At 43.4% G+C, this 24,120-nt stretch overlaps 1 protein-coding gene across 1 annotated transcript; it reads right to left on the bottom strand.

Moving 5' to 3' along the window:
* Positions 1–716: 716 nt before the first annotated feature.
* On the bottom strand, positions 717–24,114 carry prss59 (serine protease 59, putative). The gene is made up of 9 exons (XM_071357745.1): positions 23,827–24,114; positions 23,490–23,680; positions 21,312–21,544; positions 18,187–18,322; positions 7,772–7,886; positions 4,495–4,702; positions 1,596–1,686; positions 1,262–1,464; positions 717–1,067 (listed from the first exon to the last, which is right to left on the bottom strand). Exons 1-9 carry the CDS (start codon positions 24,019–24,021, stop codon positions 955–957), a joined length of 1,485 nt encoding a protein of 494 aa, XP_071213846.1. The 5' UTR covers positions 24,022–24,114; the 3' UTR covers positions 717–954.
* Between the last annotated feature and the right edge of the window lie 6 nt (positions 24,115–24,120).

Raw genomic sequence — 24,120 nt, 5'->3', positions numbered from 1 at the left:
AACTTGAAATATATATTTAACCTTTCTATTTAGACTACTAGGTTTAAATAAACGAGAGATGTGCATGGTCATTAGTTGTATGGCTACTTCAGGAATATGAACCCATCACAGCCTGCAATGGTCATGAAAATAAAATATGAAAAAGATTGCTATGTAATTATTTTAGATTCTAAAAATAAAACTTGTCCACGTACATTTTGTACATATGCAGTTTATGAGGCCCCAGATGTTTCAGAGTTCACACCCCACCCCCTGTGTTGCTGTGGGTTGAATCCAGGGGACTGAGGGAGCAGTGGCCCTGCTGGGATATAGAAAGGGGATTGTGAAAAGAAACACTGTGGCGAGAGAGAAAGATTGGAGAGAGAGAGAATACAGCTGTGTTAGGATCATGTCCTGGAGAGGGATTTTGCAGTATCACTGAATCTCAAGCTCTTAAGGACAAAATCTCCCCATACATTCTTGACCAGGGCAAATATGAACTGAAAGATATACTGTAACACAGCCCCTCTGCTGTGGAGTGACTGTATTTCCAGAATGTTGTTTGTGTTTGACACGTCATCTTCTGGCATTTTTGTAGGACATAATCATGGTTCTCCTACTGTCATAGTGCCAATAGAGAGAGCATCAGTTATGCATTTTCCTGCCGATATTTCACAAGAGTAGACAGTCAGACATTGTGAAGTGCACCGACTGTCTGGAAAAAAACTATTCAGTAATATTGGGAAATACACTTTATTTTGAAAGAATTTACTGGAAGAGGATAGTGTAAATCAAATCTGATTAATCTCTTAAAAGTTGTATTTGTCATGTACAAGGAGACAACATTACATTGATATAATCAATAGTCCTTACATTCTTATAGCACAGTCACTATTGTACAACTGTGGTCATTTTCTTTCTCCAAACAAACATAAATCCTTATCCTTCAGCCTGATTGACCACCGTGGCTGTCTCTCACTTCTCCTTCAGCCACTTCTGTAGGAGCTGGAAGACGTGTTCCCGAGCCAGGGTCAGCTGGGGGAGATCCTCAGCTCTGGCAGGGTACATGTTGGCACAGTGGGCTGTTCCTGGATCAGAGTGAGTGATATATATATATGAGAGAGAGAGATAGAGATTGCTGTTATACAGTGACATGACACAGCTGCTCTCTTGATCTCTTCCTGTACAAAGCATTTGTCAGATGCTGAAAGGACCTGAATGTAGTCACAAGACACCATAGACATCAGTTGAAGGATAGAACGGACCAACGTTGAGCCCTCACCCTTTATGAAGATGGCAGGGAGGTCATCTGAGATGCTAGAGGTGATGCCCAGGGCATGCCAGGGGTCGATGGAACCGTTGGGGAAAACTATTCTCGTGGCACGGATGTTGTAGCTGCCGTAGTTCTCATTGGTCTGGTCTATTCCAGCATAGAGTGTCTTAGCGCTGATGTTGAAATTGTCCTGACACTGTTCCACATGGTACCTGCCAGAGAGGGAAGGGATGGAAAGAGAGGAGAGGTGCCCATTGATCCAGTTATTCCACAGAGAGACATTCCTTCACTAGTACACACACACCTGGAGGAGAATACTTGTCAGCATTAAATAAGTACTCACTGGAGGCCAAAGCCACCGAAGGGCTGGTTAGGAGAATCAGTGGTCTGGAAGTAACCAAACTCAGTGCAGGTCTGGTATGTCCACTGTCTCCCTGGATACACAGAGATACATACATACACACACTGCCTATGGAAAGTATTCAGACCCCTTGAATTTTTCCACGTTTTGTTAGGTTACAGCCTTATTCTCAAATTGATCAAATTGTTATTTTTCCTCATCAATCTACACACACACAATACCCCATAACGGCAAAGCAAAAACAGTTTAGACACTGTTGCTAATTTATTTAAAAAAATAATAATATTAAATTTACACAAGTATTCAGATCCTTACTCAGTACTTTGTTGAAGCACCTTTGGCAGCAATTACAGCTTCACGTCTTCTTGGGTATGACGCTACAAGCTTGGCACACCTGTATTTGGGGAGTTTCTCCCATTCTTCTCTGCAGATCCTCTCAATCTCTGTCAGGTTGGATGGGGAGCGTTACTGCACAGCTATTTTCAGGTCTCTCCAGAGATGTCAGATCGGGTTCAAGTCCGGGCTCTGGCTGGGACATTCAGAGACTTGTCCTGTAGCCACTCCTGCGTTGTCTTGGCTGTGTGCTTAGGGTTGTTGTCCTGTTGGAAGCAGAACCGTCGCCGCAGTCTGAGGTCCTGAACAGGTTTTCATCAAGGATCTCTGTAGTTTGCTTCGTTCATCTTTGCCTCGATCCTGACTAGTCTCCCAGTCCCTGCCGGTGGAAAACATCCCCACGGCATGATGCTGCCACCACCATGCTTCACGGTAGGGACGGTGCCAGGTTTCCTCCAGACGTGACACTAGTTAAATATTGGTTTCATTAGACCAGAGAATCTTGTTTCTCATGGTCGGAGAGTCTTTAGGTGCCTTTTGGCGAACTCCAAGCGGGCTGTCATGTGTCTTTTATTGAGGAGTGGCTTCCGTCTGGCAGCTCTACCATAAAGGCCTGATTGGTGGAGTGCTGCAGAGATGGTTGTCCTTCTGGAAGGTTCTCCCACCTCCACAGAGGAACTCTAGATCTCTGTTAGAGTGACCATCGGGTTCTTGGTCACCTCCCTGACCAAGGCCCTTCTCCCCTGATTGCTCAGTTTGGCCGGGTGGCCAGCTCTAGGGAGAGTCTTGGTGGTTCCAAACTTCTTCCATTTAAGAATGATGGAGGCCACTGTGTTATTGGGGACCTTCAATGCTACAGAAATGTTTTGGTACCCTTCCTCAGATCTGTGCCTCGACACAATCCTGTCTCGGAGCTCTATGGACAATTCCTTCGACCTCATGGCTTGGTTTTTGCTCTGACATGCACTGTCAACTGTGGGACCTTATATAGACAGGTGTGTACCTTTCCAAATCATGTCCAATCAATTTAATTTACCACAGGTGGACTCCAATGAAGTTGTAGAAACATGTCAAGGATGATCAATGGAAACAGGATGCACCTGAACTCAATTTCGAGTCTCATAGCAAAGGGTCTGAATACTTGTAAATAAGTTATTTCTGTTTTTTATTGAAAAAATGTCTAAAAACCTGTTTTCGCTTTGTCATTATGGGGTATTGTGTGTAAATTGCTGAGGAATTTATTTGATCCATTTTAGAATAAGGCTGTAACGTAACAAAATGTGGAAAAAGTCAAGGGGTCTGAATATTTTCAGAAGGCACTGTACATATAGTAGGGGCCAATCAACACTGTCAGTTCCAGTATATTTAGTTATAAAATAATAATTTGTATGTACATCTCCGGTGACTTCAACTTGTCTGATTCACTAGAGCAAATATGTGTCTCACTATAACAAATGTTAACTTTCAACTTTATTGCTTAAATTACATAGTAATACCACAAGACTTGAATGACAGATTAAGTTGTCCAAAATAATTTGAGGGAAAAACTATTTACTGTTCAAATGTACTGTTTTGTGCCTTTGAGCAAAGACAAAGAAAGGAAATTGAGAGGGAGCAAAGTTACCAGGAAGAGAGGGAGAGAGAAGGGAAAAGTGGGTGGTTTACAGAAGCTCCGGGCGGCTCTTTAAAAGCCCACTTCCTGTCCCAGTGATCCCCACTAAACCAATAAGCCCTCCCAGCCAAGGAAACTATCCCTGGGAACCACGGCCACAGCCAAAGGCCAGAGCACAACATGGAAACTGGTTGAACATTATTACTAACCGAACACAACCTATGACAGGGCTCTAACCAAAGTTCTAGATCAGAGGATATAGAGAGACAACACTATCCACTGTAAAACTAAAAGGAATATATGTAAAATGCCTGTCTTAGCAAATGCACGCATGCACACACACGCAGACAAACAAACACATGTACGCACACAACCCCACTGTCAAGCAGTATAACAAGGAGGGATCTTTCTTTAACGCCGAATAATACTATTAAAAGTGTATAAAACACACTTTACACGCTGCAGAGGCAACAGGAGCCAAACCTGCTCTAGCTCCAGGCCATCACTTGTACTCTTCATTTTCTTCACAAAACATATAGCATGAGATAGTCCATTGAAATGGTGTGTACGGTGATCACCATTCAAATTTAGCAAAGCAAATAATTGTGCAAATAGCAATGTAAATAAAAGCCTTATGGACAAGGATCCCCTGGACCAGTATTGAGTGACGGCCTCAGTGTTCCTCAGCGTGTTAACTGCTGATAAAGCAGGTTTGGCTTCTTCTGTCCCTTGGCATTGTACAGAGTTGGTTTTATTGAGGACATTGACATACATCTCCAGAGAGATGCTCTACCTCTTCCCCCTTCCCCCTCACCACTCCAACCCCTCTCCAACTATGGGATCCTTTGCCCCTCACATCCCCAGGCTTAGGGTCCTTTGCCCCTCTCCCCCCGCACCTCCCCCGCAGTGCGGTCCTTTACCACTCTACCGCCTCACCTCCCCCACCATGGGGTCCGCTATAGGATGTATTCCTGAGGTCCTGAAGGTTAGCGTTGTAGGTGAGGTCTTTAAAACAGGGCTTAAGAAGGTGGGTAATGGTTCTGAGGCGAACAAATGCAGCGAAGCGGTAGTAGGGGTCTCCCAGAGAGGCATCGGACATCACACCACACACAGTCTTAATGGTGCAGTTCGTGTCCAACACATGCTGCAATGACACAACATCATGGTTACTCACTACAGCTGTGGGTGGAAGTCTGTAGATTCTCATTGACTACCGCTGTCTATATACAGTACCAGTCAAAGGTTTGGACACACCCACTCATTCCAGTTTTTTTTTTTTTGACTATTTTCTACAATGTAGAATAATAGTGAAGACATCAAAAGCTGTCATCAAGGCAAAGGGTTTAACACTTTTTTGATTACTACATGATTCCATATGTGTTATTTCATAGTTGATGTCTTCACTATTATTCTACAATGTAGAAAATGAGTGTGTCCAAACTTTTGACTGGTACTGTACTTCACTGGTATCATACAGAGCTATACATTTCTACTAAGTATGCTAAGCAGCTATGGTACACGTGAGATCTTTAGTTAGTTACATATTTACTACAACTGGGTTCGACACAGAGCTGTATAAATTAACCCCACCTGTGACCATCACAAGAAGACATGTCTATGTTTGGATCTCTGCTATATTAAGTTAATACATGGAAAAAATAATAACCTTATAAACATTGTTTCATAAGATTACATAATTTCCTTCCTATTTTCTGAGCCACACATTGCTCAACCATGCAGGGGTATTAGACGTTTTGGTTATCTGCTTTACTCCCTATACAAATTCCTCAATGGTACCTGAACCCCCAGCCCCTATCCACCCCTCTGGGTGCTGGAGCCAACCAATCACTTTATTAGTGTGTTGTTCTGTGAAGTTCATACAAAACCACTCCTTTTAAAGCAGCTCTCTGCTCTGAGGCCAGGAAACTGGAGCCTGTCTGAATCCAAAGGCTCTTTTGTGCCTTTTTTCCACATTATTGGTAATTGGACTCACATCTCCACCGGCAACAAGCCACAGAGAGAATCGCCATGGTGACCACAAAAGACCCCTGGGAAAATGGTCAGATCTCTAAGCTCGGACCCCCCTCTCTGGCCTCGCTTCCTGAGGTAAAGACAGACACTACTTGGTTATGAGAGGGGTCACGGTTTCAGATAGGGGTGCATGAAAGCCCAGAGAACCGCCAGGAGAGCCTCTTTTCTGGGCCACAAACCTGGGCCTCTCGCTTTGGAAGAATTGCGGTTTTATTTCCTCCCTTGGGCTTCAGCTTTGAGCTACCTGTCCCTTCTTCCTCAACCCCATTTCCAGTGGTGTAAAGTACTAAAGTTAAATTACTACTTAAATATTTTTTTTAATGTATCTGTACTTTACTATTTATATTTGGACTACTTTAACTTTACTACATTCCTAAGAAAAGTATTTTTTATTTTTACCTTTATTTAACTAGGCAAGTCAGTTAAGAACAAATTCTTATTTTCAATGACGGCCTAGGAACAGTGGGTTAACTGCCTTGTTCAGGGGCAGAACGCCAGATGTTTTACCTTGTCAGCTCGGGGATTTGATCTTGCAACCTTTCGGTTACTAGTGTAACCGATGTGAAATGGCTAGCTAGTTAGCGGTGGCGTGCGCTAATAGCGGTTCAATCGGTGACATCACTCGCTCTGAGACCTTGAAGTAGTTGTTCCCCTTGCTCTTCAAGGGCCGCGGCTTTTGTGGCGCGATGGGTAACGATGCTTTGAGGGTGGCTGTTGTTGATGTGTGCAGAGGGTCCCTGGTTCGAGCCCAGGTAGGGGCGAGGAGAGGGACGGAAGCTATACTGTTATACACTAGGCTACCTGCCGCCCCGATGTATTTTCAGTGGTGGAAAAAGTACTCAATTGTCATACTTAGAAAACAACTTAAGTTAAAGTGAAAGTCACCCAGTAAAATACTACTTGAGTAAAAGTCTAAAAGTATTTGGTTTTAAATATACTTAAGTATCAAAAGTAAAACTGTAAATAATTTCAAATCCCTTATATTAAGCAAACCAGACGGCATAATTTTCCTGTGTTTTCAATTTATGGATCGCCAGAGGCACACTCCAACACTCAGACATAACTTACAAACGAAACATTTGTGTTTGTGAGTCCGCCAGATCATAGGCAGTAGACCAATGATGTTCTCTTGATAAGTGAGTGAATTGGACAATTTCTGTAGGCAGTAGACCAATGATGTTCTCTTGATAAGTGAGTGAATTGGACAATTTCTGTAGGCAGTAGACCAATGATGTTCTCTTGATAAGTGAGTGAATTGGACAATTTCTGTAGGCAGTAGACCAATGATGTTCTCTTGATAAGTGAGTGAATTGGACAATTTCTGTAGGCAGTAGACCAATGATGTTCTCTTGATAAGTGAGTGAATTGGACAATTTCTGTCCTGCTAAGTATGAAAAATGTAACGAGTACTTTTGGGTGTCAGGGAAAATGTATAAAAAACGTATTTTTGTAAAGTAAAAAGTACATTATTTTCTTTAGGAATGTAGTGAAGTAAAAGTAGTCAAACATATAAATAGTAAAGTAAAGTACAGATACCCCCAAAAAACTAGTTAAGTAGTACTTTAAAGTATTTTTACTAAAGTACTTTACACCACTGTGCACTTTTTACTCCATACATTTTCGCTGACACCCAAAAGTTAAATTTGGAATGTTTAGCAGGACAGGAAAATGGTCTAATTCATACACTTATCAAGAGAACGCCCCTGGTCATTCCTGCTGCCTCTGATCTGGCGGACTCACTAAGCACATGCTTCATTTTTAAATGATATCTTAGTGCTGGAGCGCGCCCCTGGCTATCCATAAATTTAAAACACAAGAAAACGAGGCTGTCTGGTTTGATTAATATAAGAAATGTTAAATGATTTATACTTTTACTTTTGATACTTATTATATACGTATATTTTAGCAATTACATTTACTTTTAATACTTACGTATATTTAAAAGTAAATACTTTTAGACTTTTACTCAAATAGTATTTTACTGGGTGACTTTCACTTTTACTTGAGTCATTATCTATTAATGTATCTTTACTTTTACTAAAGTATGACAATTGGGTACTTTTTCCACCACTGCCCATTTCAGCCCTAAACTACCCTAATCCTGATTCAAAATGGTTCCTCTCCTAGGTCAACCAGGCTCCTTATACCCTGAAATGACATACTGTCCACAAACCTCTCTTACCTCAAATTCTCTATTGTCATTGTTGTATTGGACTGTGTTCATAATGTTGTCTGCCAGGGCATCTAGGATGTATGCCCGGTCCTTCTCTGACTGGATCTGCAGTTTTGAACATAAACTGAGAGACAGAGAATGAAAGAGTGAGAGTGAGCGAGAGAGTGAGCTGTGTTACAGAGACCGAGGGCCACTGCTGATGACAGTATAGAGTATACACATTCATGGAACTAGTCCTCTGTATAAGTAAGCCTGGCACGCAAACAACCTCATCTTATACACTAGGTCACTATTGTTCTGTTTTAGAGTCCATTTGACACTCACATTAGCTCACTCCTTTCTATCTAGTAATTTTTGTACAAGCGGAAAGGAGCCCCAAGGTACTCCTGACGCTTACAGTATATACATCAGTGGAGGCTCCTCAGAGAAGGAAGTGGAAGACCATCCTCCTCAGTGAATTTTTGTATTTTATATTTCACCTTTATTTAACCAGGTAGGCTAGTTGAGAACAAGTTCTCATTTGCAACTGCGACCTGGCCAAGATAAAGCAAAGCAGTTCGACACATACAACAACACAGAGTTACACATGGAATAAACAAACACACAATCAATAATACAGTAGAAAAGTCTATATACAACATGATCAATTTAAAAAATAATATTTAAAAATGTATCCTTTTTAGATAAAACTAGACTAAATATATTCATATGTCACCAAATAATTGATTAAAATACACTGTTTGCAATGAAGGTCTACAGTAACTTCAACAGCACTGTCTGGGCTAGCACCATGGTGTAGCCTAAGGACAGCTAGCTACATTGACTTTAATACAAAACCTAGGAGGCGGGTAGGCCTCACCCCCTTCCATAGACATACATGGTAATTATGACCACTTCCGGAGGACGTCCTCCAACCAATCAAAGCTTTTGCAGTATGAACTGACATGTTGTCCATCCAATCATAGATGTAGGATCAGAGAACGAATGTAGATTGTTGTATTGGGATTGTGCCACAGAGCATTGTGGGGATTCTATGCGTTGAGAAGTTTGGTAACATTGTTGGATAGAGATTAAGAGTGAAGAGTTATAGTTGAGCATTTTTGGGACATTATTCAATTTAAATTCGTTATTTTTTAATTACAGGAGATGGAGGAGGTATATTATAAATTGTTTTATTGGGTTTAGAACGTTATTTCTGTGTACAGTTAGTGCAATTGATTTACATTTGCCTTGCTAACTTCAGTAGCTAGCTAGCTAACGTTACCAGCATGAGTGTGCTGTTTTCTCAACCCGAATGGTAGAATGGCCAACGCTGCCGAAAATGTTGTGGCCTTTTTGTTGAAGAACCCCTTTCACTCTCTGGAGTACACGGAAAAGGTGCAAATTAAAAGTGAGGGTCGACCTCTGCCTGAGATCAGTTTCATGAAGAAGAATGAAAAGGTGAGGGCATTCAATACACACTGGTGTCAAATGTGTAACGTAAACTCACCCCATTCCGTACAAATGTGCGCAACCGCAACATTCAAACGAGGCTACAAAGAAAACTAATGGGACTGTAGCGACTGTGTTGACTTCAAAATCGGGGGTGTGAACTAGGTTTCTATTCAAGCGTTGATCGACATGGTAATGGCTCTATAGTATTGGAGAAAAGTTTTTTAAAAACGGACCCTCCGCTACATCGTGGCGTGTCATGTCGTAACGTACAGCACGCATAAAGCAACTATTTCTGTCTTACAATCTCTCTCCACCAGGTGTAGCACTTCTCTCATCCTTTAAAAACAATAAATGGACAGTGACCGGGGTAAGGGGGGATACCTAGTCATTTTTTGCTTCATCATTGCATGCGATCATCATTCTCAAAGCCGCTGTTTACTTCTAAGATCACTTTAGCACCGCCCTAAAAACCCGATTCAAATTCGACACAAACCTTCAAATAGATATGTAATCACACATTATATAAACTCTTTATAGTGTTTTATTTACATTTTAGAGGCGATAAGGTGATAAGTTGGACAGATCGAGTGAAAAAAAGCCATTTCCCCACAAGACATCTCTCCTTCTCACTGTCACGCATTAGTTTTGCTTCCCCACCCGCCATTTTTAAAAAGACCTGACGGTGCTCATTGCCTGCTTGAATTATGCAGAAACGGGCAGTGTTTAGGTCATGTAATTGATTCTGTTGGAAAGGGGAGAAATTGTGCTTTACAATGGTATTGATATTACAGTTGATCTGGAAGTATTACGTTTTTGGGGCGCTAAAATAAGGGCAATTGTACGGACCAAGGCGATGTACGAGTTTACGTTAGCTGGCTAACAGGGAGCCTATCATCAAGCCGCCTGTAATTGCACGTTACGATGTTTTCTTTACATGCTGAACATCTTAACTGGGATGTTGAAAACAATTCCAAATGATTTGATAGCTTCCATCGCATCATCCAGTAACATTTAGATTAGAGAGCTTGATGCAGCTAATTTTCTCGCCTGCGTTCAAGTAGTGTTTGCACTGTCCTCTGGTATATATTTAACAAAGATATCAAAGTCACTCCGGACAGACAAGCAAAAACTCATGACATAAATGGTGCAGCAGCCTAGGCTACACCGAAACATTAGAGATCTGACATGCTGTATGGGATGAAAACGAGACGATTTTTCTGTCTGATCAACTGTAGGCTACTAATAAGAGCAGCTGCATACATCCTATGCGCCCTGTCCATCTGGTCAGGGTAAACTAATTGGTAACGTTATTTATTTATAGTCCATTTGTGTGTCAGGAGAAAATTTGAATGTGATCAAATTTAGAATATATTCACATTTGGGCTGGCTAGACTGCCTATATTTTTTTAAATGTAAAATTATCTGGAATTAATCAATCAACATAATAGTGATGGCAGATGCAATATTTATTTATTTACAAAGCCTACAGTTGCATAGGCCTGCAGGATGCAAACATGCATAAAGCAAGCTCAGCCCTGTGAGTTCTATTGTCTTCCAGTTGTTGTCTATGTGTCTGGGTAGAGGAAACCCCCCTTCTAATCTAGTCTAAATATAATTCATATGAACAAATATATGGTAGATGCAGTTTGACAGGGTTTTCATCCCCCCCAGGGCCAGGAGTTTTTTTAAAAACCATGTGACTTGATTATGAAAAACTGGTCCCATCATGCCCATATAAAACCTTTTACAACTGATTAATCACTGTCATACCTTATAGGGTCCAGAGTTTTCCTAGTTCGGTTAACATATAAGGAAAAACTCCAGGCCCCTGGGGGTAAAAATTGCCCCAAGGCTCTGGGACCTATGGTGCCACCAGTCTGCTTGCAGTTGTCAGTTATCATCAGGTATGTGGATGATCAGGGCTTTATTCAGGAACCTTTCTCGGGCTACTTTGATGTGTCAAGTGGTTTTAAGATGCACAGTCTGTGTTTGACTTTTTTGAGATGTCTGAGTTTAAGTTCATAGAGAAACTCGTTGTCCAAACCTACGATGGCGCAGCTGTAATGGAATGTATCTGCTATTTGTATTTACAGCCAAGTCCCCTCCTGTTCCCTGATTAAGCAGTGATGACCACTCCACTCCACTACCATCAACTTTCTCCTGACATGAACTGAAGCCACGACTTCTCATGTGCCCACACATCCACTGGCACATTGAGTGTTTCCCTTCCAAGCACTGTGAGTACCCCTATCAATTTCCTCACATTACTGTATGTAGAGTCAATCACATACACAATCACATCACACATTATTACGCTTTGCTTGGACTAACTCATTCTTAGCTCTTTTGTCTAACTGTGTAGTGTGTTGTGTTATTGTTTTGTCTTCCCAGTAAAATCCTGTCCAGCACAGGTCAAGCCTCTGAACATCTCAACTCATGCCTCATAACCTCATTCAATCACTGCTGTGATCCCTTTCCAACACTGCAAGTAGCCCTCTCATTCCCCTTCCCCATAATATTGTACAATACATGTCGTTATTAAATGTTTTAGGTTCAAATAATTAGTCTATGATTTTTGAAACGCACTTTGTGGTCTCCGTGCGTTCCGCGCCTATACTGTGAGTCTCCCATCCACCTCAATTTTAAGTCACCAGCCTCCACTGATATACATACACAAACATAAAACTACCTGGAAGTGTAAGAAGAGTACGACCCTGCCTCACGCAGGAAGCGGCGCAGGTCCTAATCCAGGCACTTGTCATCTCCCGTCTGGATTACTGCAACTCGCTGTTGGCTGGGCTCCCTGCCTGTGCCATTAAACCCCTACAACTCATCCAGAACGCCGCAGCCCGTCTGGTGTTCAACTTTCCCAAGTTCTCTCACGTCACCCCGCTCCTCCGCTCTCTCCACTGGCTTCCAGTTGAAGCTCGCATCCGCTACAAGACCATGGTGCTTGCCTACGGAGCTGTGAGGGGAACGGCACCTCCGTACCTTCAGGCTCTGATCAGGCCCTACACCCAAACAAGGGCACTGCGTTCATCCACCTCTGGCCTGCTCGCCTCCCTACCTCTGAGGAAGTACAGTTCCCGCTCAGCCCAGTCAAAACTGTTCGCTGCTCTGGCACCCCAATGGTGGAACAAACTCCCTCACGACGCCAGGTCAGCGGAGTCAATCACCACCTTCCGGAGACACCTGAAACCCCACCTCTTTAAGGAATACCTAGGATAGGATAAAGTAATCCTTCTACCCCCCCCCCCCCCCCTTAAAAGAGTTAGATGCACTATTGTAAAGTGGTTGTTCCACTGGATATCATAAGGTGAATGCACCAATTTGTAAGTCGCTCTGGATAAGAGCGTCTGCTAAATGACTTAAATGTAAAATGTAAATGTAAGAGTCCAAATTTGGTGGTACCAAATGCACTCCATTGATATAAGTGATATGTTGCAACAGACTGACAGAAGGAAATACTTGACCCATCCCGTCAGCTAGGTTTAAGATAACAGGTTAAGACAACGTAATAATTCCATACAGAAGCGTTCGAAAATAAATTCATTGGACTCCGCGCCGGAGTGAAAATGACGGCGTGAATGGTAGCAGTACAGAAGTTCGCCATCAAAGTGTAAAATGAACACAATCGTATTGAATTTCAGCTAACTGCTCAGCAAACACATAGCATACGCTGTTTTACTGTCATTTTATTCATTTAAACGTTTTTCTAATTCTCTAAAGCCAATTTATTACTTGATTTCCCGAACACTGGTTAACTTTTCAATGCTGATCCTGTAGAATCAGCCACGGCGCTGGTGCAATGAGTGTGTTTATTTTTGAACGCTCCGCATGGATTTATTATGTTGTTTTAGCCTGTATTTTTTCGACCTAGCCTGTCAGTTTAATATAACCAGGATATTACACGGGTCCCTCACACCCATAACCAGGGGATCATGAAGTCGTTCGTCATGGTGACAGTGATTGGGTTGAGGGGGGCTGCCTAGGGGTTAGTTTGGGGTGGGGCTGGCACAATTACCGTGTAACCGACGTTTATGCATGAAGACCAGCATGAAAATAAAATAACCGTCATAACATAAAATAAATATGAACAGCTGAATGAACACGGGACAGCTGGGTATTAGTGTGGTTGAGTCCGTTTCTGCTGTAAGATGGACTCTTAACAATGTGATTAAACTTTGTTTCTCCTTTCTGAAACAAGCAAGGTATTGCAGCAAATGAGTCTTCGGTTGCATAGGCAACACCCCCTCTCTGCAGCAGCAGCACACATAGGGTGCGTTCGTAAATATACTCTGGTTATCTACTCCGATTTCAGAGCACTCTCGCCTGAGTGTGCAGAGCGCAGAATAACTGATGAATTTGCGAACGCTCAACGCCCGTTGTATATGGCCGGTGCCAGTAAACGTCAGCAAAAAAAGTGTAATTAAATTGTTGCCACCATCACAGTTAGTCACAAACGCTCTGGATAACATGAAAACAGCCTAACCAGCTCTGCTAGGGCGAGTAAAAAGGTGTTCTCTCATTTGAGCCAGCTAGCCAAAGTTAGCCAGTTAGCTTGAGTGCTTGACTGCCGTTGTGAGGTAAGAACGCTTGGATCAACCCTACTCCTCAGCCAGAGTGTCCAGTGAGTGCTCTGAACATTCAGAGCGCGAAACGCTCAGAATTTACAAACGGACAATCTGACAGCGCTCTGAATTTACGAACGGCCAGAGCGCACTCTGAGTGCCTTCTGGCACTCCAGATTGAATTTACAAACACACCCAGAAATAGAATGAATAGAACGGGCTTGGAACCTCTAACCCTGGCAATTTGACTGGTAAACTCATGATTACTCGTAATGGCTGCCTGGTATTGTGATGTAATAATTTCTTTGGCAATGGAATGTCATTTTTGTAATGTCAGTTAAGTTGAATCAACAAATCACGGCACATATTGATGAGTACACTTCCTGCTTTTACTACCCCCAATGGCCGCCAGTCCACCCATTATACCCATCATTGACTTGAATGGGGACGACTGTTCTATTCATTCTATTTAAGGACTCAGGAGCAGAGGAGAAAATGTGAGGTAATGTGTGTTTTTTTGCTATTCTAACATTGGGCTAGCAAATTACCGTCATCCAAAAGCCCTAGAGGGTTGTTGTTTGTGTTGTCATTAGTCACCGCCCACAACAGGCACAGTCCCACCCACTAGTTGAGGTCACATGTTGACTTTGGAAGTGACCCGTGACAGAGCGACCTCAGGACAGAACTCTGACGCTGACACTGTCTCTCAGAGGTATCTTGTGGTTAGAAAATTGGACAGACGGAGACATGGCCTACATGTACATTTGTGTTTTTGTGTGTGCGCACTTGTACAGTGTGGTCAGGCGGCTGCCCAGACAAATGCATGGTCTATGTGTGTCAGTCTGACATCAATAGCAGTAGCCAGACTAATAAAGCAGTCTCAGCCCACTGTTCACCATATAAAATGACCATACAGTCACTATGACAACCTGGAACAAGCACACAGAACATGCAGTAATAAGAGACTGCCCATTAAGCCAAAGACCAATGTGACCAAGGCATGCAGACATGCAAACTCATAGCCACACAAACACTTGACTAAAACCCTTTCACTTTCAAGTCTACAAACACACCAAGAAATGATACGATGAAGGTTAAGAGGTTACCGGCTAGGGAGAGGTTAACAGGGAGAGGGAGAGGTTAAACAGGGAGAGGGAGAGGTTAACAGGGAGAGGTTAACAGGGAGAGGGAAAGGTTAACCGGGAGAGGGAAAGGTTAACCGGGAGAGGTTAACCGAGAGAGGGAAAGGTTAAGAGGGAGAGGTTAACAGGGAGAGGGAAAGGTTAAGAGAGAGAGAAGGATAAGAGGGACTGAATGAAGAGGTGGAGAGTGATTCCTTTGTCCGCCTGGAGCACCAATGCCTTTCAGAGAGACTATTGCCGGGTGTCTAGACTTGACAGTTCTTGCAGCTTTAGTATTCTGATCGAATTTCGAACCAGTCATACATCTACACCTACATTTAAATGTCCACAGTGTGCCCGAATTCCATTTCCCCGCACTATATTCCTGTATGCATTCTACAAAACGGTAGAATAGGTAAAATAGCATTGCTTGCTGGCTAGCTACAGTATTTAGCAGCTACAGTATTTAGCTACTGCTGATGGCCTCTATAGCTAGCTAGCCAGCAAGCTGGCAAGCAATGCTAAAGGGATTACATACGGGTTAGCATAACTATAGCCCCCAAAAAAACATTATTCTAAAAGAAACGGCCCTTTTTCAGGACCCGGTCTTTCAAAGATAATTCGTAAAAATCCAAATAACTTCAGATCTTTATTGTAAAAGGTTTAAACACTGTTTCCCATGCTTGTTCAATGAACCATAAACAATTCATGAACATGCGCCTGTGGAATGGTCGTTAAGACACTAACTGCTTACAGACGGTAGGAAATTAAGGTCACAGTTATGAAAACTTAGAGGACACTAAAAAGAGGCCTTTCTACTGACTCTGAAAAACACCAAAAGAAAGATGACCAGGGTCCCTGCACATCTGCGTGAACATGCCTTAGGCATGCTGCAAGGAGGCATGAGGACTGCAGATGTGGCCAGGGCAATAAAATGCAATGTCCGTACTGTGAGACGCCTAAGCCCGCGCTATAGGGAGACAGGACGGACAGCTGATCGTCCTCGCAGTGGCAGACCACGTGTAACACCTGCACAGGATCGGTACATCCGAACATCACACCTGCGGGACAGATACAGGATGGCAACAACAACTGCCCGAATTACACCAGGAACGCACAATCCCTCCATCAGTGCTCAGACTGTCCGCAATAGGCTGAGAGAGGCTGGACTGAGGGCTTGTAGGCCTGTTGTAAGGCAGGTCCTCACCAGACATCACCGGCAACAACGTCGCCTATGGGCACAAACCCACCGCCGCTGGACCAGACAGGACTGGCAAAAAGTGCTCTTCACTGACAAGTCAAGGTTTTGTCTCACCAGGGGTGATAGTCGGATTCGCGTTTATCGTCGAAGGAATGAGCGTTACACCGAGGCCTGTACTGTGGAGCGGGATCGATTTGGAGGTGGAGGGTTCGTCATGGTCTGGGGCGGTGTGTCACAGCATCATCGGACTGAGCTTGTTGTCATTGCAGGCAATCTCAATGCTGTGCGTTACAGGAAAGACATCCTCCTCCCTCATGTGGTACTTTTCTTGCAGGCTCATCCTGACATGACCCTCCAACATGACAATGCCACCAGCCATACTGCTCGTTCTGTCCGTGATTTCCTGCAAGACAGGAATGTTCTGCCATGGCCAGCGAAGAGCCCGGATCTCAATCCCATTGAGCACGTCTGGGACCTGTTGGATCGGAGAGTGAGGGCTAGGGCCATTCCCCCCAGAAATGTCCTGGAACTTGCAGGTGCCTTGGTGGAAGAGTGGGGTAACATCTCACAGCAAGAACTGGCAAATCTGGTGCAGTCCATGAGGAGATGCACTGCAGAACTTAATGCAGCTGGTGGCCACACCAGATACTGACTGTTACTTTTGATTTTGACCCCCCCTTTGTTCAGGGACACATTATTCCATTTCTGTTAGTCACATGTCTGTGGAACTTGTTCAGTTTATGTCTCAGTTGTTGAATTTTGTTATGTTCATACAAATATTTACATGTGAAGTTTGCTGAAAATAAACGCAGTTGACAGTGAGGACATTTCTTTTTTTGCTGACTTTATTAGCTAGCTGGCTAGCATTTATGAGGCCAGCTCACATACTAGGAATGTATTTCCTCCAACGACTTGCCTAGTTAAACAAAGGTTAAATAAACACACATATATATATGTGTGTTTATTTAACCTTTGTTTAACTAATATGTGTGTTTATTTAACCTTTGTTTAACTAGGCAAGAAAAGGTGCCTCTAGGTCCCAAAACACAAGCTTTCTGGAGACTTATGGGAGAAGTGCTGATGATGTTGCCCACTCTATGCGCTTTCGGTTGCCTGATTGCGTCCAGACTGAGAAATCCGCAAACAATGCATCCCTGACCACCTCCTGAAGTGGTCAGCCAGATTTGAACACAATCAGACCACAAAGCGACTTTTGTGCGTCTAGACCAGTCTTTTCAATGCGATCTTCATATTCTGATAACAGAAGTCGCATGTAAGTGTGAAGTGTAGACATTACCATAGAGACAGGATCGGATGCCATGGCATTCCAAGAGATTCCAGTGCGTGCCCGACATTCTGATATCTCAAGCTGCCAGTGCAGACATTGAAGGCCAAGAGAGATGAGCTGCAACCAGACCCATCTCACACCAGCACCCTCAACACACACACACACACTTAGGACAGGACAGTTAGGAGAGGAGCTGGAGTGACTGGATAATTTCCTGCCACTTGACCCCAATTTAATAACACACCTGTTTGTCCTCAGCCACACCACACACCTGTTCTGTGGTATTCGTCATTCTCTACTATGTAGTGATTCTTCTTACTGGAACTATTCCAGTAGATGAGAATAACTAATTGAGGGAGCGTATATGCTTGTGGTGTAACGACCCTCCTACTCTGTCTGCCGAATTCTTTCTCTTTGCTCTTGTTTTCCTTAATAGGATGTCTTTGGGCGGTGCCGGGAGGGTCGTCAGCGAAATGGGACACACGTGGGCCCGGGTGTGTCCCGGGGATAAATACACCTCTTCCCCATTCATTGAGGAGACTCTCTCCATGCAGACACACTGTTAGATTTTGGTTGTGACCGGTTTGTTTGTTTGCTTTGGCACCCTTCATTATCACATCTATGCATGCAACCACTCACTTACACACACACCATTGTTTATTGTATATAGGTTACTTCAGTTATTAAATATATTTTTAAATATATCTCCACGTTGTCTCCCTTTTTGTTACAGGCTTTGATCCGGTTTGTGACAGTGGGCTATATTGTGAGAGACGGAGGGAGGGCAGGAAAAAGGAGAGGTGTAGTACTTGAAGTCTTTGGTGATGTTGTCGTAGTTGTTAGGGTCTTTGACACGCTCCTGCAGGGTGTCAAAAGCCTTCTTTACCAGCAGGGGGCACTCTGGGTTCTCAGCTGCCAGGGCCCGCCACACCACCTCCAGGTATTCTGGGGAAAATGCAGAGAGAGAGAGACAACACACAGTTCAAACACGAGTCACTATGAACCAACACTATTTAAACAGAGCAAATAACATTTTGAGACAACATAAAGACATGGTGACTGTTCCAACACAGAGCCAGTAAGTCATGTCATAATATATAATGAGTAGATTGTATTTATAGAACCCTTTCTGCCTCCAGTCTCTAAGTACCTCCCAAAGTCATACTTAAACAGTGCGTAGGAGTACTGTTCAAATAACCTGAACCTTATTTAGAATATCGTACAGTGTTCAGAGTTATAAGAGTTTTCAAACATATTGTTGAAGTGTCTCCGTCCCAGTATGGACACAGGCTAGCTCCATGTGTGGTTACCACAATAATAACCATATTATTTCAATGTTTATGACTTTCTAAAAATGATGATCTTTACAGTGGAAAAAGTGAGCCTTGTTCAGACGAACAAGAGAAAGCACTTATGGTTAAAAACACTCACTAAACCACAATGACCTGCTCATTGTTGGGAAATAGAAACTTGCGTGCACTGGGAGAAATATGACGGTATCTGACATCAGTGCAGTATTCCCAACTGAGCTTCTGTGTTTGTGTGTGTTGGTTGATCTCTAAATGTTCCCTGTCTCATCAAAAAGGGTCAGTGTGTGTTGTTATAGTTGTCCATATTCGAAGACACTGTTGCCTTGGTGACACCCTTGTCAAATCAAATCAAAGTTTATTTGTCACGTGCGCCGAATACAACAGGTGTAGACCTAAGTGAAATGCTTACAAACAGGCTCTAACCAACAGTGCAAAAAAGGTATTAGGTGAACAATAGGTAAGTAAAGAAATAAAAACAACAGTAAAAAAGACAGTGAAAAATAACAGTAGCGAGGCTATATACAGGCACCGGTTAGTCGGGCTGATTGAGGTAGTATGTACATGTAGATATGGTTAAAGTGACTGCATATATGATAAACAGAGAGTAGCAGTAGCGTAAAAGAGGGGTAGGCGGTTGGTGGGTGGCGGGACACAACGCAGGTAGCCCGGTTAGCCATTTGATTATCTGTTCAGGAGTCTTATGGCTTGGGGGTAAAAACTGTTGAGAAGCCTTTTTGTCCTAGACTTGGCACTCCGGTACCGCTTGCCATACGGTAGTAGAGAGAACAGTCTATGACTGGGGTGGCTGGGGTCTTTGACAATTTTTAGGGCCTTCCTCTAACACCGCCTGGTGTAGAGGTCGTGGATGGCAGGCAGCTTAGCACCAGTGATGTACTGGGCCGTACGCACTACCCTCTGTAGTGCCTTGCGGTCGGAGGCCGAGCAATTGCCGTACCAGGTAGTGATGCAACCAGTCAGGATGCTCTCGATGGTGCAGCTGTAGAACCTTTTGAGGATCTGAGGAACCATGCCAAATCTTTTTAGTTTCTTGAGGGGGAATAGGCTTTGTCGTGCCCTCTTCACAACTGTCTTGGTGTGTTTGGACCATTCTAGTTTGTTGGTGATGTGGACACCAAGGAACTTGAAGCTCTCAACCTTCTCCACTACAGCCCCGTCAATGAGAATGGGGGAGTGCTTGGTCCTCCTTTTCCTGTAGTCCACAATCATCTCCTTAGTCTTGGTTACATTGAGGGATAGCTTGTTATTCTGGCACCACCCGGCCAGGTCTCTGACCTCCTCCCTATAGGCTGTCTCGTCGTTGTCTGTGATCAGGCCTATCACTGTTGTGTCGCCTGCAAACTTAATGGTGGTGTTGGAGTCGTGCCTGTCCATGCAGTCGTGGGTGAACAAGGAGTACAGGAGGGGACTGAGCATGCACCCCTGAGGGGCTCCAGTGTTGAGGATCAGCGTGGCAGATGTGTTGCTACCTACCCAATCCCTGCCACATAAGACGAGCGTTGGAGCCGGTGTAGTACGATTCAATCTTAGCCCTGTATTGACGCTTTGCCTGTTTGATATAGCAGGATTTCTTATAAGCTTCCGGGTTAGAGTCCCGCACCTTGAAAGCGGCAGCTCTACCCTTCAGCTCAGTGTGAATGTTGCCTGTAATCCATGGCTTATGGTTGGGGTATGTACGTACAGTCACTGTGGAGACGACGTCCTCGATGCACTTATTAATAAAGCCAGTGACTGATGTGGTGTACTCCTCAATGTCATCGGAAGAATCCCGGAACATGTTCCAGTCTGTGATAGCAAAACAGTCCTGTAGTTTAGCATTTGCTTCACCTGACCACTTTTTTATAGACCAAGTCACTGGTGCTTCCTGCTTTAATTTTTGCTTGTCAGGAGGATAGAATTGTGGTCGGATTTACCAAATGGAGGGCGAGGGAGAGCTCTTCCTCGAGAAACCAGTGAGACAATAGAAGAGAGAAAAGAAGAGAAAGCCAAAGACAACAACCTAGAGAGGACCCTTCACTCTTCCCCATCCACCACTATTCCTCTATCTGCCCTCCAGGGTATAACACTGACCATTATCCTCAAGTCTAATATACATAGTGACCAGTGGAGGCTGCTGAGGGGAGGACGGCTCATAATAATGGCTGGAATAGAGTCAATGGAATGCTATCAAACATATGGTTTCCATTGCCTCCATTCCAGCAATTACTATGTGCCGTCCTCCCCTCAGCAGCCTCCACTGATAGTGACAGGCTCATAGTCAGTGCATGACTATTTCCAGTTCATTATTCCATAAAATGGATCTGCCTGGGGACTATATTCAGCAAGGTGAAACATTCCGAACATTGGGATCTTCTGAAGTCCAGGCCAATCCAGGCTCAACCTTTTGTTATGTCTCTGCTGTTTATTGAGTGATTTGCTTAAGTTTATTTCAGACAAATGTTAAAATGATTGAGACACCCTCCTCCAGGTATTCTGTAACACCCTGAAACTCCTGCAGGCAGAGTGACACTGGTTATGTAGAGGAAGAGAGATGGGGACTTGGACAAGCCTGAGAGAAAATTGACAGATCACTGAGAGAAAGGAGGATTACTGTGTGTTATTATTACCTGAGAAGTTGACCGTGGCGTGGAGAGGTGCGCTGCTTGCCACAGCAGCATGAATCAGGTGGGGGTACTTGAGTCGGGACCAGGCTGCCAGCGCACCTGGGTATGACCCGCCGAATGCCACCCACTTGCTGTTGGTCAAGCCCCGTTGTTTAGCGATGACAGTGCGGAAGTGAGCCAGGTCGGCCAGAGCTTGTTGACTGCTGAGGAACCGCAGGTTCTCTGTGCTCAGGTCACTGTGAGGGACAAGACAGACAAGGGGCTAATCAAGTCAGGAGGAAGCCAGTTTGAGAGCCTCACTCAACACCTGGTTGACTATTTCTATACTCTGTATGAACGACACGTCAATCAATCCCACTAGATTCTTTGAACTAGCCAGATACAAATAATGACAGATATCCATCAGTTAAATGAGATTCATATTGAGAGAGCACAGGACACTGCTGGACAGGGGGGCTCACCTTTTAATGGAACTCTGTCACCTAGAGGTTATTTGATGAAGAACAGCCACCGTAATATAGTGATACAAGCACATTTAAAATGACTAGATAAATCTAAACATACATAAAACCATCCCATATACAGCACCAGTCAAAAGTTTGGACACCTACTAATTCAAGGGTTTTTCTTTATTTTTACTATTTTCTACATTGTAGAATAATATTGAAGACATCAAAACTATGAAATAACACGTAAGGAATCATGTAGTAACAAAAAAATGTTAAACAAATCAAAATATTTTATATTTGAGATTCTTCAAAGTAGCCACACTTTGCCTTGACGGCAGCTTTGCACACTCTTGGCATTCTCTCAACCAACTTCATGAGGTAGTCACCTGGAATGCATTTCAATTAACAGGTGTGCCTTCTTAAAAGTTAATTTGTGTAATTTCTTTCCTTCTTAATGCATTTGAGCCAATCAGTTGTGTTGTGACAAGGTAGGGCTGGTATACAGAAGATAGCTCTATTTGATAAAAGACCAAGTCCATATTATGGCAAGAACAGCTCAAATAAGCAAAGAGAAACAACAGTTCATCATTACTTTAAGACATGAAGGTCAGTCAATGCGGAACATTTCAAGAACTTCTTCAAGTGCAGTTGCAAAAACCATCAAGCGCTATGATGAAACTGTCTCTCATGAGGACCGCCACAGGAAAGGAAGACCCAGAGTTACCTCTGCTACAGAGGATAAGTTCATTATAGTTAACAGCCTCAGAAATTGCAGCCCAAATAAATGGTTCACAGAGTTCAAGTAACAGACACATCTCAACATCAACTGTTCAGAGGAGACTGCGTGAATCAGGCCTTCATGGTCGAATTGCTGCAAAGAAACCACTACTAAATGACACCAATAAGAAGAAGAGACTTGCTTGGGCCAAGAAACATGAGCAATGGACATTAGACTGGTGGAAATCTGTCCTTCGGTCTGATGAGTCCAAATGTGAGATTTTTGGTTCCAACCGCTGTTTCTTTGTGAGACGCAGAGTAGGTGAACGGATGATCTCCGCATGTGTGGTTCCCACCGTGAAGCATGGAGGTGTGATGGTGTGGGGTGCTTTGCTGGTGACACTGAAAATGATTTATTTAGAATTCAAGGCACACCTAACCAGCATGGCTACCACAGCATTCTGCAGCGATACGCCATCACATCTGTTTTTTTCCCCTCATCAATCTAGACACAATACCCCATAATGACAAAGCAAAAACCGGTTTGTTTTTCAACAGGACAATGACCCAACACACCTCCAGTCTGTGTAAGGTCTCTTTGACCAAGAAGGAGAGTGATGGAGTGCTGCATCAGATAGCCTGGCCTCCATAATCACCCGACCTCAACCCAATTGGTTTGGGATGAGTTGGGCCACAGAGTGAAAGAAAAGCAGCTAACAAGTGATAAGCATATGTGGGAACTGTTGGAAAGCATTCCAGGTGAAGCTGGTTGAGAGAATGCCAAGTGTGCAAAGCTTTCATCAAGGCAAAGGGTGGCTACTTCGAAGAATCTAAAATATATTTTGATTTGTTTAACACTTGTTTGGTTACTACATGATTCCATATGTGTTATTTCATAGTTTTGATGTCTTCACTATTCTATTTTACAATGTAGAAAATAGTAAACATAAAGAAAAACCCTTGAATGAGTAGGTGTCCAAACTTTTTACTGATACTGTATATTTAAAAAACTTACACTGTGGGACGACTGTCGCCGTAGAAACGATGCTCTACCATAAGGCAGAGGGCGCCGAGCTTCTTGGCATAAGTAAGCCAGGCCGACCCAGGGTTCATGGCCATCCATCCGGCGTTTATTGGACCCTCTCCGCCGATCATCAAAAACACCGGTCCTCCAGCTCTGTAGTGCGTCTCAGTTACAAGGAATTTCTGGAAATGTAATAAACAGTATGTTGTGTTATGCATGAACTAACAGACTTGATCACGCCTAGACAGTAGACAGAAAAACTAACAGGTAACTGATATCTCCATATACTGCAGTGCGAATAAGATTATAATAAAATGTCAGAACTTACTTGATTCCACACTCGACTGTCTGCACCGTTGAAGTGGTCCAGTTTTTGCGTAATCCATTGCTCCTGAAAGACAAGTTTGCTTTTTCCCTTCTGCACATCATTAGAAGGTGTATCTATTTTTATGAATTTTCTGTTACCGTCACAAGGGACACACAGACATGCTAAAGTAAAAACTATGAGCGCTTGAAAAGCCATGTTGACGGGCTGGGAAAAACTAACAAGGAAAGATCATAGAAAAGTTGAAAGTACTCTTTTGGAAATAGAAAGACACGTGATATTTGTTTACGTGATCAT

This window comes from Salvelinus alpinus, chromosome 21, assembly GCF_045679555.1.
Source record: "Salvelinus alpinus chromosome 21, SLU_Salpinus.1, whole genome shotgun sequence".
Lineage (NCBI taxonomy): Eukaryota > Metazoa > Chordata > Actinopteri > Salmoniformes > Salmonidae > Salvelinus > Salvelinus alpinus.
The sequence above is the reverse complement of the archived record's forward strand: the minus strand, read 5'-3'. Positions and strand labels throughout refer to the sequence as shown.

Excerpts from the sequence above, each read along its gene's own strand:
- prss59 (XM_071357745.1), bottom strand. The coding sequence starts at position 24,021 with ATGGCTTTTCAAGCGCTCATAGTTTTTACTTTAGCATGTCTGTGTGTC. Across the intron at positions 18,323-21,311 it reads CGCCACGGTCAACTTCTCAG|AATACCTGGAGGTGGTGTGG; the intron begins GTAATAATAACA and ends CATTTTCCCCAG. Across the intron at positions 7,887-18,186 it reads AACATCACCAAAGACTTCAA|TTTATGTTCAAAACTGCAGA; the intron begins GTACTACACCTC and ends TCTGTCTCTCAG.